This window comes from Dermacentor variabilis, chromosome 4, assembly GCF_050947875.1.
Source record: "Dermacentor variabilis isolate Ectoservices chromosome 4, ASM5094787v1, whole genome shotgun sequence".
Taxonomy (NCBI): domain Eukaryota; kingdom Metazoa; phylum Arthropoda; class Arachnida; order Ixodida; family Ixodidae; genus Dermacentor; species Dermacentor variabilis.
In genome coordinates, this window is record NC_134571.1 from 184,896,090 (window position 1) to 184,912,151 (window position 16,062).

Genomic DNA, 16,062 nt, shown 5'->3' on the forward strand with positions numbered 1-16,062 from the left:
ATTAAAGGAGGAGTTATATTTTTAATTCTTCACAAGAAATTGCATGGTTGGTTGGATGGATGGATGGATGGATGGATGGATGGATGGATGTAGATGGGTGTTATGAGCGTCCCCTTTGAAACGGGGTGGTCGGTTGCGCCACCGAGCTCTTGCTATTATCCTGCCTAATGTCCTACCTATGTCCTACCTAGGTATAGGTAACTAGCACATGACCGGGGTAGTTGAAGTATGGGAGAGGCCTTTGCCCTGCAGTGGGCGTAGCTAGGCTGATGATGATTATTGTGAACTTTCTATTTGTACGTCTCCGTTTTTGTCGTTTCTCTAATTTTCTTCCACCAGTATTCCAATCACCTCTTACTAATCTCTGTTGCTTATATGCTTACTTTCCCCCTGCTCTCGCTGAACCAAAGGGCTTCAAGGGGGCCAGTAGTGCCTAAATCGACCGCTGGGCAGACATCTTCACATTCTAATAAAACGCGCTCCATCATTTCCCAAGCTTTACAACAGCAAGCACATGCTTCGTCCTTCTTATACCTTGATTTATAATAAGGTGCGTGTTCTAAGGCATCCTGATCTCCCTTCAAAAAGGAATGAGCTTCCCTTTGAGTTATCATAACTTGTTTCTTTCCTGATTACGTTTTTTCATTTTAAATAGTTACTCATGTCAGGTTTATTTTCCATTTCCGCCACACATGAGATTACTTCAGCCTGTAATGGTTCGGGTCGGGCATGAAATAGATGGTAGCTGGCCCATGCCGTCGTCCAACTTATCCACGCTGAGGACGTTGTTTAAGAGAGAGACTTGTTCTCATCGAGAACGAGGAATATGGGATTTATTTACAGTATCTACATGAGAACGTTACAGTTCATCAGTCTAACAAGACTGAAAGAGGAATGCACACTCAGCAGCCGCGCCACGGCTGCTACCCTCTCTCTCTTTTAACCCCATCCCCTCCACCCTGCTGGCGCTGAGCCGTGCTCCCGCATGGGTTGCAGAAAATAGCGCCAGCCTTTTCTCCTTCCCCACAAGAACCACTTCTCTCTAAACACTCTGTCCTCCCTAGATCCCTAGGTGAGGGAAAACAGCCGTTCGACCAAACGGAGCGTCCAAATGTTATCGTAACCGACCCGCATTTGAGCGGGAGGGCTTACGCACTCACTTCCGCACAGGTTGCACTGACCGCATCAAGGTGAGAGGTTTCTCGCAGACACGGTGCTGCCCCGAGCAGGCGCCTCTTTATCCCAGAGTCGACGCCGAAGATCCTGGCCGCCGCGTCTGTCTATTCACTATGGCATCACTAACATGGGCCACCAGCATACAGTATGAGCCGAGCACGAAACTGGCTGGATGCGACTTTTCATGCGGAACAGATTGAAAGGAACTGGCTTGTAAATTGGCCGGCTAAGTCACCTGACCTTCCTGCACTCGATTTCTTTTTTGGGGTTATGTGAAAGATCGTGCTTACATGATCGAGACGGACGTCAGGTTAGTTCAAGGTAAGGATAACGGATGTGCCATAGAATTCCGGCGTCGGTCATCAAGAAAGCCACTGAAGATGCGATAAAACGGACACAGTACCACGTAGCTACAAAAGGAGACGTATTCGAACACGTCTTCTGGGCAATAGCTAGTGTTCAACGAAGTTTCCGAATTTATAGATAATAAGGACACATTAAATATTATGTTATTTTTTGTGGAGACATCCTGATTGCCAATTCGGCTCATTTAGAAGTGTTACATTTACTTCCTTTAACGCATCGGTTTTGACTTTCCTCTACACGTTGGTCACTTCCCGGTCTGTTTATTTTGATTTTATTTATTTGACACGAACCTGTTTTGGCAGCACGTATACACATTCATGAAAACTAAAACCGTCACTATAATTTGGCTTTGGTCCGAAGGAAGTTTCTGGCGCGAAATAAAACTGCGCGCGTACTCTGTCGATGCGGTGCGAGCAAAGCCGGGATATTGAAGCATGCTATGCCTATTACATTGCTTTTCGCGTTTCGTGCGTGGCCATAGCGGTGCTTCAGCCACGTTATCAAGGATTGATAACAAAAGCCCCTTGATGACCTTGATAGGGCTATGAAGGGGCTTTTATCAATGGGATCTGTCGGTCTTCGGAGACGGATAATGAGTGTGACGTAGAGAGGAAGGAACAGCTGCAACGCCGCAAAACCTGCTGTTGGTGCTCCTTCCGTACCATCACCATGGTGATGCGCTGTCTCTTCGGGTTTGTGACAGGCAAGCAGTTGTTTTCAATCAGCTTATTTGAGGGCGCTGCTTTAGGACGTGGGTGGGAGCGCAGTCACGTAGTATTTTTCATATTTCGTGATGTTTGTTTGCCAGTCGGAAAAAATTGCACGCATTTAGTACGTCGCTGAAAACACAGCAGTTAGATGTCATTTGGGGGTGCCTGGGGTTTCCTACAAATGCCTCAGTGACACTTCGATAATTAGGGCAGTATTTCTCGAATTAGATAATTAATTGCAATTGTCGAATTAAACTTCAGAAACGAAAGAATTGCTAACGAAAGAATTACTGGCGGCTACTCCACTGTACTCGAAAAAATACGCACTAGGTTTTCTTCGAGTAACGTAACTGCTCTTCTTTATGTCTTGGTACATGATAGTTGGGACACCCTGTATAATTCACTCAGTAACCGAAATGAGGCCAAGCCGGGTTCACTCGAAATCAATCAACAGCAGTCAGGCACAGCAGCGCTTAGACTTGCACTCACAGAATAAGAAAAAAGACAGAGCGAGGCTGCAGTTTCGCCGGGAAGGCGAAGCAGTATTAGTGATAGCGAAGTATACGGCAATTAAACGAAGGAACATTACACAACCGAGAGACCCGAGATTCTTTGTAAATTCTCACACAAGGCGGTCACTTCAGTGAACGACTCTTCGTGGTTACATGGTGTGTGTGTGTGTGTGTGTGTATATATATATATATATATATATATATATATGTATATATATATGTATATATATATATATATATATGTATATGTATATATATGTATATGTATATATATGTATATGTATATGTATATATATGTATATGTATATGTATGTATCTGTATATGTATATGTATATGTATATGTATATGTATGTATCTGTATATGTATATGTATATGTATGTATCTGTATATGTATATGTATATGTATATATATATGTATATATATATATATATATATATATATATATATATATATATATATATATATATATATATATATATATATATATTAGTGTACATAAGCTGGTGGGGCTCTAGCCTCCCCCCGGGAAAATGAAAACACTTTCCGGCTATGATACCCATGTAAGTATGGTTGGGAATCAGGCATTTGCGGGCGAATGTTATGTGAGATTCCGTGACAGCCTCTTCCACATGATCTTAGATGCGCTACGTGGTTCTAATCGCAGAGATTGTTCGAAACTAGTTCATTTACTGAACATTTCAACGGGGCTTGTAAAAAGAATGATCAGATGTCACGTGACTGCTGGCGCGAGTCCCTGGGGTCGTCGTCGGTGACTTCAACGCACCGTACGGCATCTGGGGTTACGTCTACGACACTACCAAGGGGCGCAACCTGTGGCAAGACGCCAACGAGATGGACCTCACTCTGGTCACTGACAAGAATTTTCCTACTCGCATCGGCAACTCCGTCACCCGAGACTCGACACCCGACCTCGCCTTCGTGAGAAACGTCGAGGACGTGGGTTGGGAGAACACCGCCATGGAGTTCGGCAGCGACCACTACATTCTCGAGACCAACTTCAAGGTGTCTCGGAGTAGGATCAAGGAATTCACGTTCATCGATTGGGACCACTTTCGCAAGATTCGCGAAGAACCCAGCAGAGCCAGGGCACCCGCCACCCTCGAAGAATGGTGCGAAGGCGTCCGGAACGACGCTTCCGCGGCTACCAAGAAAGTGGAAACCGATCTCGACGTCGAGCGGATGGACAGCAGACTTGCCCACCTGATCGAGGCCAAAAACGCCCTGCTCCGCCGATGGAAGGGTCAAAGGCTCAATCGCAGACTCCGAAAAAAGATCTCGGAGCTCAACAAGGTCATCGATGACCACTGCAAGGCGCTATGCCAGCAGCAGTGGGACGAGCTCTGCGAATCCATCGACGGACAGATGCGCAACGGCAAATCCTGGGGTATGCTGAAGCACCTTCTCGACGAAAGCGGCTCAAAGTCAAATCAGAGGCATACGTTGGCCAGGGCCCTTCACGAGGCCACCAGGTCTCACACGGTCGATGAGCTCGTCGCAAAACTGGTACAGAAGTACTTGCCCGTCCGTCGCGACGGAGATCCAGTAACCCAACTCCCAGACTACCGAGGCCCTCCACGCCCCGAGCTCGACGAAGACTTCTCCATTGCCGAGGTTAGACACGCCATCTTCGCGCTCAACCGCAAGTCTGCGCCGGGTCCAGACGGAGTCACCAACAGAATGTTGAGAAACCTCGAGGACACGTCGATCGTCTTCCTGACCGACAAAATCAACGAGTCCTGGAATAGCGGCGTTGTTCCTGCAGAATGGAAGATGGCCTGCACGGTGCTCATTCCCAAGCCCGGCAAGGCCCCGAACATCGAGAACCTCAGGCCGATTTCTCTAACCTCCTGCGTCGGCAAGGTCATGGAGCGCGTCGTCCTCAACAGGGTCAACGGGTACCTCGAAGACAACGAGGTTTACACGTACAACATGCTCGGCTTCCGCGCCGGACTCTCGACGCAGGATGCAATGCGCCTAATAAAGCATCAGATTGTGGATGGCCGTTCCAGAGACGTCAAGGCTTTGCTCGGTCTGGACCTCGAGAAAGCTTTCGACAACGTGCTCCATAGCTTCATCGTAAAGACCATTTCAGATCTGGGTCTCGGCTCCAGGTTCCATAGCTACGTCAGCTCTTTCCTAACGGACAGGATGGCCAAGCTTCGCATTGGGGACTTCCGCTCCAAAGATGTGCCCCTCGGAGGGCGGGGCACTCCTCAGGGCGCCGTCATCTCACCCACCCTGTTCAACATCTGTATGATTGGCCTTTCCGAAAGGTTGGCACGCGTAGAGGGCGTCAAGCACACCATATACGCCGACGACATCACCTTATGGTGCTCCAGCGGCTGCGAGGGCAGAGTCGAAGAATCCATGCAGGAGGCGATAGACGTGATCGAGGAGTATCTCCGCCCCACCGGACTTCGATGCTCCCCCGCCAAGTCGGAGCTTCTGCTTTACAGAAAAGAGAAGGGAGGCAGACCCAAAGATTGGAAGCCAGTCTCCGAAAGCAGCATCAGTCTTCGCACTTGTGACGGGGGGGTGATACCCAGGGTTGACGTTATTCGGGTCCTGGGCATGTTTGTCGAATTCAACGGCGGGAACGGAACGGCTCTCCGCAAGATCATCGCAAAGACGGACAACGCTTTCCGCCTCGTTCGCAGAATAGCAAACCGGCACCGAGGAATGAAGGAAAACAATCTCCTCAGGTTTATCAATGCATTCGTACTATGTCACTTTACGTACACAATTTCTATGCATAACTGGCTCAGAGCGGAGCGAGACAAACTCAACGCTCTCATCCGCAAAGTGGTCAAGAGGGCTCTCGGGCTACCCATCAGGACCCATACCGAGGATCTCCTTAGGCTGGGGGTGCATAACACTGCCGAGGAGATTGCCGAAGCCCAAGAACGCGCGCAACTCACTCGCTTGAGCACCACAGCGGCAGGTAGACACATCCTCGAAGAGCTGGGTTACCAACCTGCGGGATTCCCGATGGTCAGTACCCCGATCCCCAGGTGCATTCGAGACAAGTTCGAAGTGGCGCCTGTGCCCCGAAACGTCCATCCCGTCCATAACGAGGGCAGACGCAAGGCCAGAGCAGCAGCCATCCTCAAACAGATCAAGCAACGAGACATTAGAGCAGGCTTCGTCGACGCCGCGGAGTACAGCGATGGGAATACCTTTGCCATCGTTGTGGTCGACTCCAGCGGCAAGATTTCCAACTGCGCCTCCGTTCGCACTTCAGACCCCGGTGTCGCCGAACAAGCCGCCATCGCCCTCGCCCTGCTAGACGGTCGTGGATCCGAGATATATAGCGATTCCAAAACAGCAGTTAGGGCTTTTCAGAAGGGTTGCATCGCCAAGCAAGCTGCTCGTCTTCTTAGCAGCTCGAGTCGAGATGCTCTCACGCATCAGTCAATCCACTGGTTTCCAGCTCACGTAGGGTCGGTCGAGGGTGCTCCCCCGAACCTCAATGAGTCTGCTCACGAGGCTGCGCGTGACCGCACCGACCGCGCTTCCTCTACAAGAAGCACCGACTCCCCTCCTCCCTACGGCCACAGGGACGCTCCCGCTACTCACAACGAGCTTATTAAATTCTACATGTCTAGAAGAGTCTTTCCACCCCCTCACCCCAAGTTGAATAGGGCGCAAGCCGTTTCGCTTAGGCTTCTGCAGACCAGTACGTATCCGTGTCTGTCCGTTCTCCACGAGGCTTACCCGGACGTGTATCGCGACGACGCCTGCCCCTCCTGCGGCCAGACCTCCACTCTAGCGCACATGCTGTGGGAGTGTGGGTCGACATACCCCAAGTTCATCAAGGAGGAGTGGGACTCGCTTTTGCGTAGCGCCGCTCTAGAAAAGCAAATCCTGGCCGTCCAGCGTGCCCGCGACCGGGCCGGTGGGCTAGACCTGCCGGTCCCGACGTGGGACTAGCCGGGTGCGCGACGAGTTCGCGTCCTCGCCGGACCTACAATAAAGTTTATTCACTCACTCACTCACTCACTCACTCACTCACTCATGTCACATGACGGTATTTTCAGCCTGTTTTTATCAGTTTTAGAAAGCAACGGTTTGTTGCTGGATTCACCTTCGCTTCAGTGCATATCAGCAAAGCTATCAAATAGCTGCGTTTTGCATTACCTGTTCATGGCAATAATATAATGTCCGAGTGAATTATTTCGATGATATATCGCGCGGGAAAGCACTTTTGGTGTCACATGACAACGCCCTTCAAGAAGTCTGTTGAGTTATTTTTGGTCGGTGGAAGATTTAACAGTTCATTATTTTGAACTCCCTAAAACACCTCCGAAAATGCATGTTTACTTCGCATGAAATTGACTGGTATTAGGGTTGAAATACGTGGCGCCTAGCTTAAATTATTGGGCACTGGGATTAAATGTGTGGCACCTGGACTAAATTGACTGGCGCGACGCCCGGACTTTGCGCGTCGTTGGGCGAGTGACTGAATTCCGTAGTATGCCACGTCTCAAGGCTTGATACGCTAGAAGATAACCTGTGCTGGAAAATATTGCTTGTTTATGTGTAAGAGAATAGTGTGAATTATATGTGCGCCTGTGGCAACCTGTCCCATTACCGCCTTCAAGTCTTTTCTCACCGCACCGCGCGTCACCAAATGGGACGGTCCACGTGATTACTTTACAAAGTCATTTCACCCTGCTGGAACCGAAGTGGCTGCTCGACTTCGGCACAACCACTGCCACTCGGCAAGCCCGCTTTTACCTTTGAATAAAAGGCACTCGACTTCCCATTCTCAAGCTTTCAAAACGTGGGTTCCCAATTGCCTCCGCTAAACCGAGCTCCCAACAGTCGCATTATTATTAATGCGCGAGGATGCAGCGCTCGCACCATATCATTAGCGTGTTGGGCGGCTGTGCGTATTCGAGTTGTGGACTTGAGTTTAGCAAAGGAAACGCTTTAACAAATTAAACGTTTAGGAGATGAAACGCACAACGATGGTAAGGATAGCATAGGGCGGGGGGGAATGAACTCTTCACTGAAGCGCATAATTACCTGTGAATTCTGGTTTAAATACCTTCTAATGCATTATTAAAAATATCGAGCAACAAGTTGAAGAAAGAAGCTTGCACCTTATTACAATACACATAATGAATGACTTTTTTCAGAACTAATTCATACAGTATATTTTTTCGTCAACAGCATGCAGAGCTTTCTTTTTGCACCGAGCTACAAGTTACTGTTTTAAAGCATAATTTCTTTGTCACAAATGGCGAGCTTTTCTGCTCGAAGAGCATATATTTCTGCTCCAAACTGCGATTTCTCCTGCTCCTAATCTTGCTCTAGAAGACCAAGTGCCGCTTCCATCGCTGGCAACCTCATCACTCGTGCTCTTCTCTGCAGCTTTGTCATCTCTTTTGTTTACAAGCATTGTAATGTTCTTAGAGGGTATCACTCTAGAATGGTTCAGCGTTTGTTTTAATGGCGGCCTCGACAAATCGCACTGGTACGCGCCAGACGGCCCCATGCGCCGTTTTACTGTATTATAGTCGTACCAGGGTGCCCTGGTGCGCACCAATGTGATTTATAAAATTCACCATTAATGTCAATTTAACACTTTCCATGCCAAGGATGTCTCTTGCTCGTCGATACGTATTTTCCAATAAGCATGCCACTGAGGAATGTCACTCATCCAGGGATTTCCTTTAGTCTGCTGAACCCTGAGGACGCGTGTTCTGTCCTTTTGGTACGAATTTCCTGCTACTAGATGGCACCAGCTAACCAGGAAACTGTTTTATTGTGAGCGCAGTTGGGTGCAGACACAGTGGAAGTCTTGCTTCCCTGGGTTTCAAAACTCGCAGTGCAGAGCTAGGTGGTTGCAGTGATGATGGCCCTGTTTTCCAATGCCGGGATCTTGGGCGGTTTTGATGCTTCTTCACTTCAAGTAAACAATTAGACCCGATGTGCTCTAGTGAGTTGTGTTCAGAGCTTCGACGTAGTACTGACACTTGTGAGAGAGTCTGAGCCTCAGGCGGCACCTCTTGCTCCCTTGTGTGGCCGTAACGCTGCCGAAATGCTTTGCCATCGGTTCCTCTGATACTTCCCTCACTTGCGCATTGCATGGTGGCTAATAGAAGCACACCTGACTTATGTTGTGAGAAATGACAAGATTTATATAGATTGTTTCTTTGGCCATGCCTATGTGGAACGCAAAAGCATGAAAATATTGACAGTAATAAACAGAATACTATAACGCATGAACTGCTGATACTATAGTAATAAGTAAAGCTGTTTGCAATAATCGACCACTAAACAGTTCCGGAAATTTTTCTGGTAACATTATGCAGGAGTGTTTCTATGTGACTGTTGTTTTCAAGTTTGTTTGGCTTTACTGCAGCCGACAAGGTGGGTGAGCTGGCGGTGACAGTGGCACAGATGGTGGCCACGAATGTGTCCCGTGACACTTGCGTGGCTGGCACACCAGAAGTGCCTTCTACAAGCATGGACAAAGTGCAGAGCGCAATCACCATTGCCAGGGGAGGTATACAAGGCAAGTTTAACAGAACGTTAATCCAGCCCTGTGCATTCCATGTTCAAACTTTTCCTCCTTAGAAAAATGTGGGCAATGATTGAGATGTTTGGCCACAGCCTAATCAATCAAAAGTACAAATTATTAGCCTGGCATCAAATTGGCAGGAGTTGCCCACAGTCTGCAGTGAATGTGCCTTACCCGTGCTAATAATGTAGTAGCAAAATTTCGCCGGTTTGTGTGAAAGTAGCAGCAAAGCTAATCGATGGCGTCATGGGTAAATGATTCAATAAGGTTTATTTTTGCTTATTAAGCTGATCGCAGTGTGTCTACCAACCGGGAATCCTCAGAGATTTTGAATAGACTGGTAATACTCGGACAAAACTTGGGGAATTCATGCTTCTATCAGGGAAAATTAGCTGTAATTTTATTGAGAGGGAACGAAAGTCGCGGTAATGCTGTCCCGAGTGACAGAGGATTCGTAGCGAATTGTCTTTGACACCGTGTCGTCAGCTGGAGGAGTTGCTAGTGTACAGTCAACGACAGAGTTTCCGGACGCTGGATAATTCGGACGGCTTCGCGGCACCACCACGTACCCCATAGAGTCAATGTATAGAAAGGTCTGAAATTCGGAACGCAAGAACCCTTCGCCATCGGATTTTCCGGACGTTCTGCCGTGATATCAAGTCCGAAACGGCGTTAATTAAGGCCACCATCGCCGCCATTTTGATTACCTCCCCGCCTCGATCCGGCGCTCTCGCACGCAGATCCGCTGGCAGCCGTTGCTACCACGGCGGCAACGCTAGTCCTAGCTGTTTCTACTTTCACTTTTAAGGTTCTTGCGGTTCGGCGCCATGTTTTTCATCAAAAGAATTCGCCGCTGTCAGCAATGGCACCGACTCCGCCTTTGTAGTTTTCGCGATTGGCTTCGAAGCTCGGAAAGCACGGCGCGTTGCAAAGTAACGGTTTCCAAAAGTCATATTCATCCTAATACAGCAATTTTACGTGGTCAAGCTTATGTAAAGGTATTATGGTGAAGCATAACAAGCGTGGGAAGGGGCAATTGTCCCGGCACACATTATGTATACCTTAATTTTACACGCGTGCACCCGCCCTCTGCTGTCAGAGAACGTGTACCGATATGCCTAATAAGTGTACTGGCAGGCCTTCAGAACTTTTTCGGATGTGCCTGTGGCGATTTGAGCCTTCTAGGGCAGTGAAAATCATACATTTTTTTCGTACTGCCCGATTTTTGTGCGTTTTGTGGTTCCTAGAGAGTCCGAAAAATCGCATTTGACTGTGCAACTTACCAAGAGGATGCCTTAAATTGTCTGTGGGGCGAACGCGCGGCGGAAGGATGGTGAGAACAGAAGGGACCTACCCATGGAGGAATGAACGGGAAAGGAAGCGTGCCGCTACTTCTTTGAGTGAGCTTGAGCTCAAAAACAGTGTTTTCTGACACCGAGATACAGGTGTCATTCATACAAACCAAGATAAACTCTTTAAAGCAATATACTCAACGCTGAGGCGTTGTGCGGTAGCCTAGAGTACGTCGGGGCAGTTGAGGTTGACTTATCAGCTGTTGAGAAAGAATCTCACTTGTGACAACTTTCGGGCCTCAAACCACTGAGCTTGCTATCAGTTGATAGAAATATACGATATTCGAAACTATTTGAATTTGTGCGCATCTTTTCATTCGTATGAGAATGTTCAACTCGATTTGTAATGGCTTTTATCGTTTTTTCGAAGATATTCCTTGCGCATTTTCTAGCCCTTCTGTTCTTTTTGAATAAAATAAACACTGCTCCTTGCTATTCATATTGGATTAAGTCGTTTTTAAAATTTTTTGAGATGCTTACTAGTGAGTGACAGAATCGGGCGACATGATGTCAGCCCGTCTTGACATAAAACGAAGTTCTGTGTCACTCAGGGAAAACCTGCAAAACTCGGGGAATTTGGAAATGTCAAGTTGGTAGACACCCTACGATTGATTGGTCGAGTGATTGGTTCATGAGATTTGATGTCCCTAAGTAGCCCTGTGGCTATGAGAGGCAGTGAAGTGGAGGGTTTTGGAATAATCTTGAGCTCCTGGGGATCTGCAACGTGCGCCTGACTTGAAGTACACGAATATTTTTGCATTTCACCGACATCAAAATGCTACTGCATGGCCAGGCATCGAAACCGCGACCTTGTGCCAGGCGATCGATTGCTTAAGCTCATAATTCAAGCACCCACTGCGGCGACTCAGTGTCTGTGCTGCTGAGCTGCTCAACACAAGGCCGCGGGTTCGACTCGTTGCTGCATTCCGATGGGTGTAGATGCAAAAACACTTGTGTACCTAAATACAGATGTGTGTGTGTGTGTGTGTGTGTTAAAGCATGAAGCTTTGGGACATCAAACCTCGCCAATAAATGACTTGCCATATCAATCAATTGCTTGCAAATGAGGGGAGTTCAGTGTAATTGCGTTCCATCTTTCGTTGTTTTTACTCGTGTCCAGGTTTGTCCACTGTGTATGTTGGTTTGGAAAATGCAGCCAAGATCTTGGCTACCAGCCTTGCCAATGAGACAGTCGAGGTTATTGGCCACAAGTAAGGGTGAATTTCTCTACGTTACTTTAATGTTAAATTTGCATCACAAGCCCTTCCTGCTCTAACATCATGTAAAAAGCACATCATCTTCACTATTGGGATTATCTATTTGTGTTAGTGTGACCATTGCTTTATATGACGTAGTTATGAGTTTCTATTGATGAGAGAATTAACTACCTAATGAATGAGCAGATAACCATCATTTCCGAGGCCTAGGCCCTGGAATTAGGAACGGCGTTCAATGGTGGTCACTGTTCTGAAAGTTGGGCGAGTTGCAAAAAGCTGGCATGTTTATTCATGCATGTAAATTTATGTACAGTGCAATACAGTTTTATAATTGAACCTGCCGTCTGCTATTTAGTGCTACAATATAACTGCCTTGTATCAAGATAAATGTAGAATTGCTCAGGAAACAGGAGTGAAAATATGTTGTGCCTACAAGGCACTGATGGCAGTGCCTTTTAGCCACAGGATTTACTGATGAAGCCCCCAGCTATAACACGTCCCAATTCGCTAAAATATTAGCTCGGGACAATAACGTAGTGCACGTGATAAAGTTAACCAAGACAAGGTTCGGATTTCATGCAAGCATAGTGATTTTCATTTGTTTCTTTCCGGAACTGTCTCGATGGTTCGTTGTTCTACTTCAGAGCATTAGCTTGCGCGATGCTTACTTTATTTAGATTAGTTATTACTTTCACTTGCAATTTCTAGGGTCTAAATGTTGTGCACCGGTTTCTCCTCAGGTACGGAGCAGACGCTGCACAAGTGGTGGACAATGCAATGAACTCCGTCACCAATGTCACGATGGCCACAACCGCGGTCCGTGGTTTAGGATTAAAACGGATTGCGAAACGCACTGCAAAAGAGACAGGAAAAGCAATTCTTCAGGAATATGAGCAGCCTGGAGGCGCGAGAAAATTTTCGTGAGTGCAGCCATAGGAAAAAAAGCAAGAAATGCAGAAGTCTTGGAAAACGTTATTGTTTTTCATATACCTGTTTCGTCACAACTCCCAAGAAGGAAAATGCAGCTGTTGCAGAAGTTATCGGAATGTTTTTGTTTTAAGTTAACTGCACAGGAAATTTCATTTGCTCTGTAGTTCCTGTTTAACTTCCTTGAGAAGTATACATGAAGTGTATACGCAGTGCATTAGAGTATTGTTTCGCTAATTTTGCTTGTGGCTCTTAAAGCCTAATGCCTTTCACAATTTGTGATGTGCCTTTTACTAATGCTGTTTTTTTGCTTCACTTCTCTCCTTCGCTCAAACAAAAGGCATCTCGGGAAGTATAAAGTATTTCAGAGGATGACCAAATGGGTCTTTAGCTGATCCACTAACTCGCTCCTGAGGTATACTAGTGCTTCCATAAAACGTGATGCTCTTCAGATATGGAGGGATATGTGTATATTGTATATGGCTAATATCAATGTATATTTCAAGCGAAATGACAGAGCGTGCTTTTTACATATGTATTTTTGAAAGTAAACGTTATTCGAACATGGTCGCCTGCCCACCTCTTGCCATTCTTACAGCGTTGCATCTGTGATAGCAATTTTTTGATAGCGAGAGGCTATACGGCGGTAACACTTTTTGGGTAGGAGTTGCTTCAGCGGGGAAAGAGCTTCGTGAAAAGGTTGAGCCCTATGTGTCCCTTTTGTGCACGTTAGGCATGTCTGTCGACATTGACATCAATCTCAGCGATTTCTATGAGTTTTCTCGGTGATCAGGACTTGGTAATGAAGCTTGGTTTGATTCTGTAGAAGCCTTTTGTGTTCGTGGTATCGGCACAGATATATTAACACCAGATTCTATAGAAATATGGAAATGGTACTTTCACGAATTTTGTTGCCAGCGCAATCAACCTTAGTAGCGATCACTCGCCTTCGATCATAGTGACTTGCTCCGCCGCGGCTCTCACCTTTTCCGACAAAGGTCGTTCTGCGCAGTTTTTCGAAGTTGTACTTGATCCTTCTGTTTTGCTGCAGGCAAAATATTTGTCACACGTCGTTGTTGTCGGAGCCCGGGTCGTCGCAAGAGCATTTGCTCGTGCTTAGCAGCAGGAATATACCGGTGAGCTGATCGACTGCGTATAGCTTGGCTATTTTCGCGAGCTCTCACTTTGTAGCGTGTATTACTAGTGACAGTTGTTCACAGCAAGCCAAGCTGCCGCGAGAAATGCTAGTGCTGGTAGGGGCGACAGTACCCAGAGCGCGGCCGCTACTGTCAAGCTGGGCATGAGCGCACAGGTACGTATTTACCGCCCACTTTGCGCTGCCCGCTACACGTAATAAACTGCCGTCTTCCCTTTCAGACGAGGGCACAGATCTTTTGGACGGTTCCGGGGTCCATGCTATCTGGCAGGTGGTCAAATTAGTATAGTGGCGACCCTAGGGGCGTTGTGTGCCGGTTCGACTGTTTTTCATATTGAAAAGCAATACATTTTGGGAAGAGACATAGGCAGTGGTTGCTGTGCCTCATCCCAGGGAGGAGGACGAGATTAGAAAGCGTTCGAAGAATTTCCAGCTGGACTGATCAAACTCTGAAGTGTACATACTGAATTATGGATAATAGGTTCTATGGTGCTACAATTTCAGCGTGAGGAGGACCTGTACACTTTAGTTTAGGTGCCCTTGCCTGCCACATGGCAGCTTCTTCAAATATACATATACATATACATATACATACATATATATATATATATATATATATATATATATATATATATATATATATATATATATATAAAATGTGTGTGTGTGTAATATAACTTGCTGAGCATTGTTTGTTAATAATGCTTCTGCAGGGCCTAGTTGTTGTGACGACTGCTACACGTGCTGCTTGTGACAAAATTGACTGGCTAGGAACATTAAGAAACACCATCAAGGTGAAACGTGAACTCGCAATTAGTTTACTTTTCTTGTTGGCATTCGCCTTATGCACACATCTAAAAAGCACATGTAACGGAAGACACGACACGTGACACAATGCTGCTGCTCGTTTCTAACCAGTCATTCGCCTTACCTCGACCAGCATGTGTAGCTATAATTGTATGTGCAGTTTGAAGTTTTGCCTTTCGTGATTCCCTAATGTTCCCTCATTTCTCAAACCTCTTGTAACAGTAATGATCGTTGTCAAATACGTACATACTCTAAAGCGCCTTTGCCTCTGTATCACCTTTGCCTCTGTAGACGAGGTTAATCTTGCTTGCACACGATCCAACGAGAATTCGTTTTAATCATTTGTTCTGTGGCATTAGTCAGCAGTGCCTTGCTATTTGGACCTAGGTTTTCGATTAACTGTATCGCAATTTCATCGGGTCCTGCGGCCGCGTTACGAGGAATTTTTTTTTTGCTTTCTTGAGTAAAGGTTTTATGCCAAGTTTGAATCTCTCAGGCTTCTCTGTTGTTACTGGACTTGTCTGAATCGGAACTAGACGGTCTTTTGTGCCAAATTATTCCTAATAGCGTCTCTAATGCGCCGCAGCGCATCGTCGAAGACGTAACTGTCTTAATCTCTCCGACCACCAGCCTCCGACCTCTAAAATAGGCGGAAGAGCAAAAAAAGAAAAAGAATAAATACAAGCTGTTCGCTTTGAAACGAGCGAAAGAGCCTCTAACCGCGCGAGCGCCCGCGTGGATCGCTTGAGCCATGCTGCTTGCTGCTGTCCTGCCGGAGCCGCCTACCATAGTTGCCACTGGGGGAGGGCGGTGGGAGAAGAGGGCCCTCCTTGCAGAGCGCAAACCTTCAGACGCCAAAGAGCCCAAGCGCGACAACCCGCGCCTCCGCGCAATTGAGTTGCGGTAGTGCTCATGCGTCACAGTCTCCCCTCCTCGCCCTCCTTTCGCCCTTCCCCACAACTTGGTTGCGTGAGAACACGCGACTTTCCTTCGGCGCCTTTACATCGCAAGTCCTACCATTGACCACCGACCGCTGCCAACCACAAGAACGGACGAAAGAGGCCAAGGAAGCTAAGCGAGTTTCTAGCACCGAGATTTCTATCTTGATGTACAAAGTACGCTCCTGTGAAAACGCAGCGCGATGGTGGTTGTGTCTTCTCAGAATACACGTCATCCACTGATGTTGTTCAACGTGAACTCAAATATCGGTAAACGCCCCCTTCTTGCATTACGCCATCAGAATGCCGCTGCCCCAGCCGGGAACCTGAAATAAAAGTTTCAGTGCA

General features: G+C 47.1%; 1 protein-coding gene and 1 long non-coding RNA gene across 2 annotated transcripts in view; both read left to right on the forward strand.

Annotated features, from left to right (window-relative positions):
• Positions 1 to 9,390, forward strand: part of LOC142578463 (spartin-like) — a 34,882-nt gene extending 25,492 nt beyond the window's left edge. Inside the window, exons 5-6 of the mRNA XM_075687846.1 lie at positions 9,159 to 9,311; positions 9,374 to 9,390. Coding sequence (XP_075543961.1) covers positions 9,159 to 9,311; positions 9,374 to 9,390 — 170 coding nt within the window. The remainder of the gene's footprint in view (positions 1 to 9,158; positions 9,312 to 9,373) is intronic.
• Positions 9,391 to 11,793: 2,403 nt separating this feature from the next.
• LOC142578095 (uncharacterized) lies at positions 11,794 to 13,382 on the forward strand. Its single transcript, XR_012827163.1, has 2 exons — positions 11,794 to 11,880; positions 12,627 to 13,382. It is a non-coding gene; the product is annotated as an uncharacterized LOC142578095 (long non-coding RNA).
• The last annotated feature ends 2,680 nt before the right edge of the window (positions 13,383 to 16,062 follow it).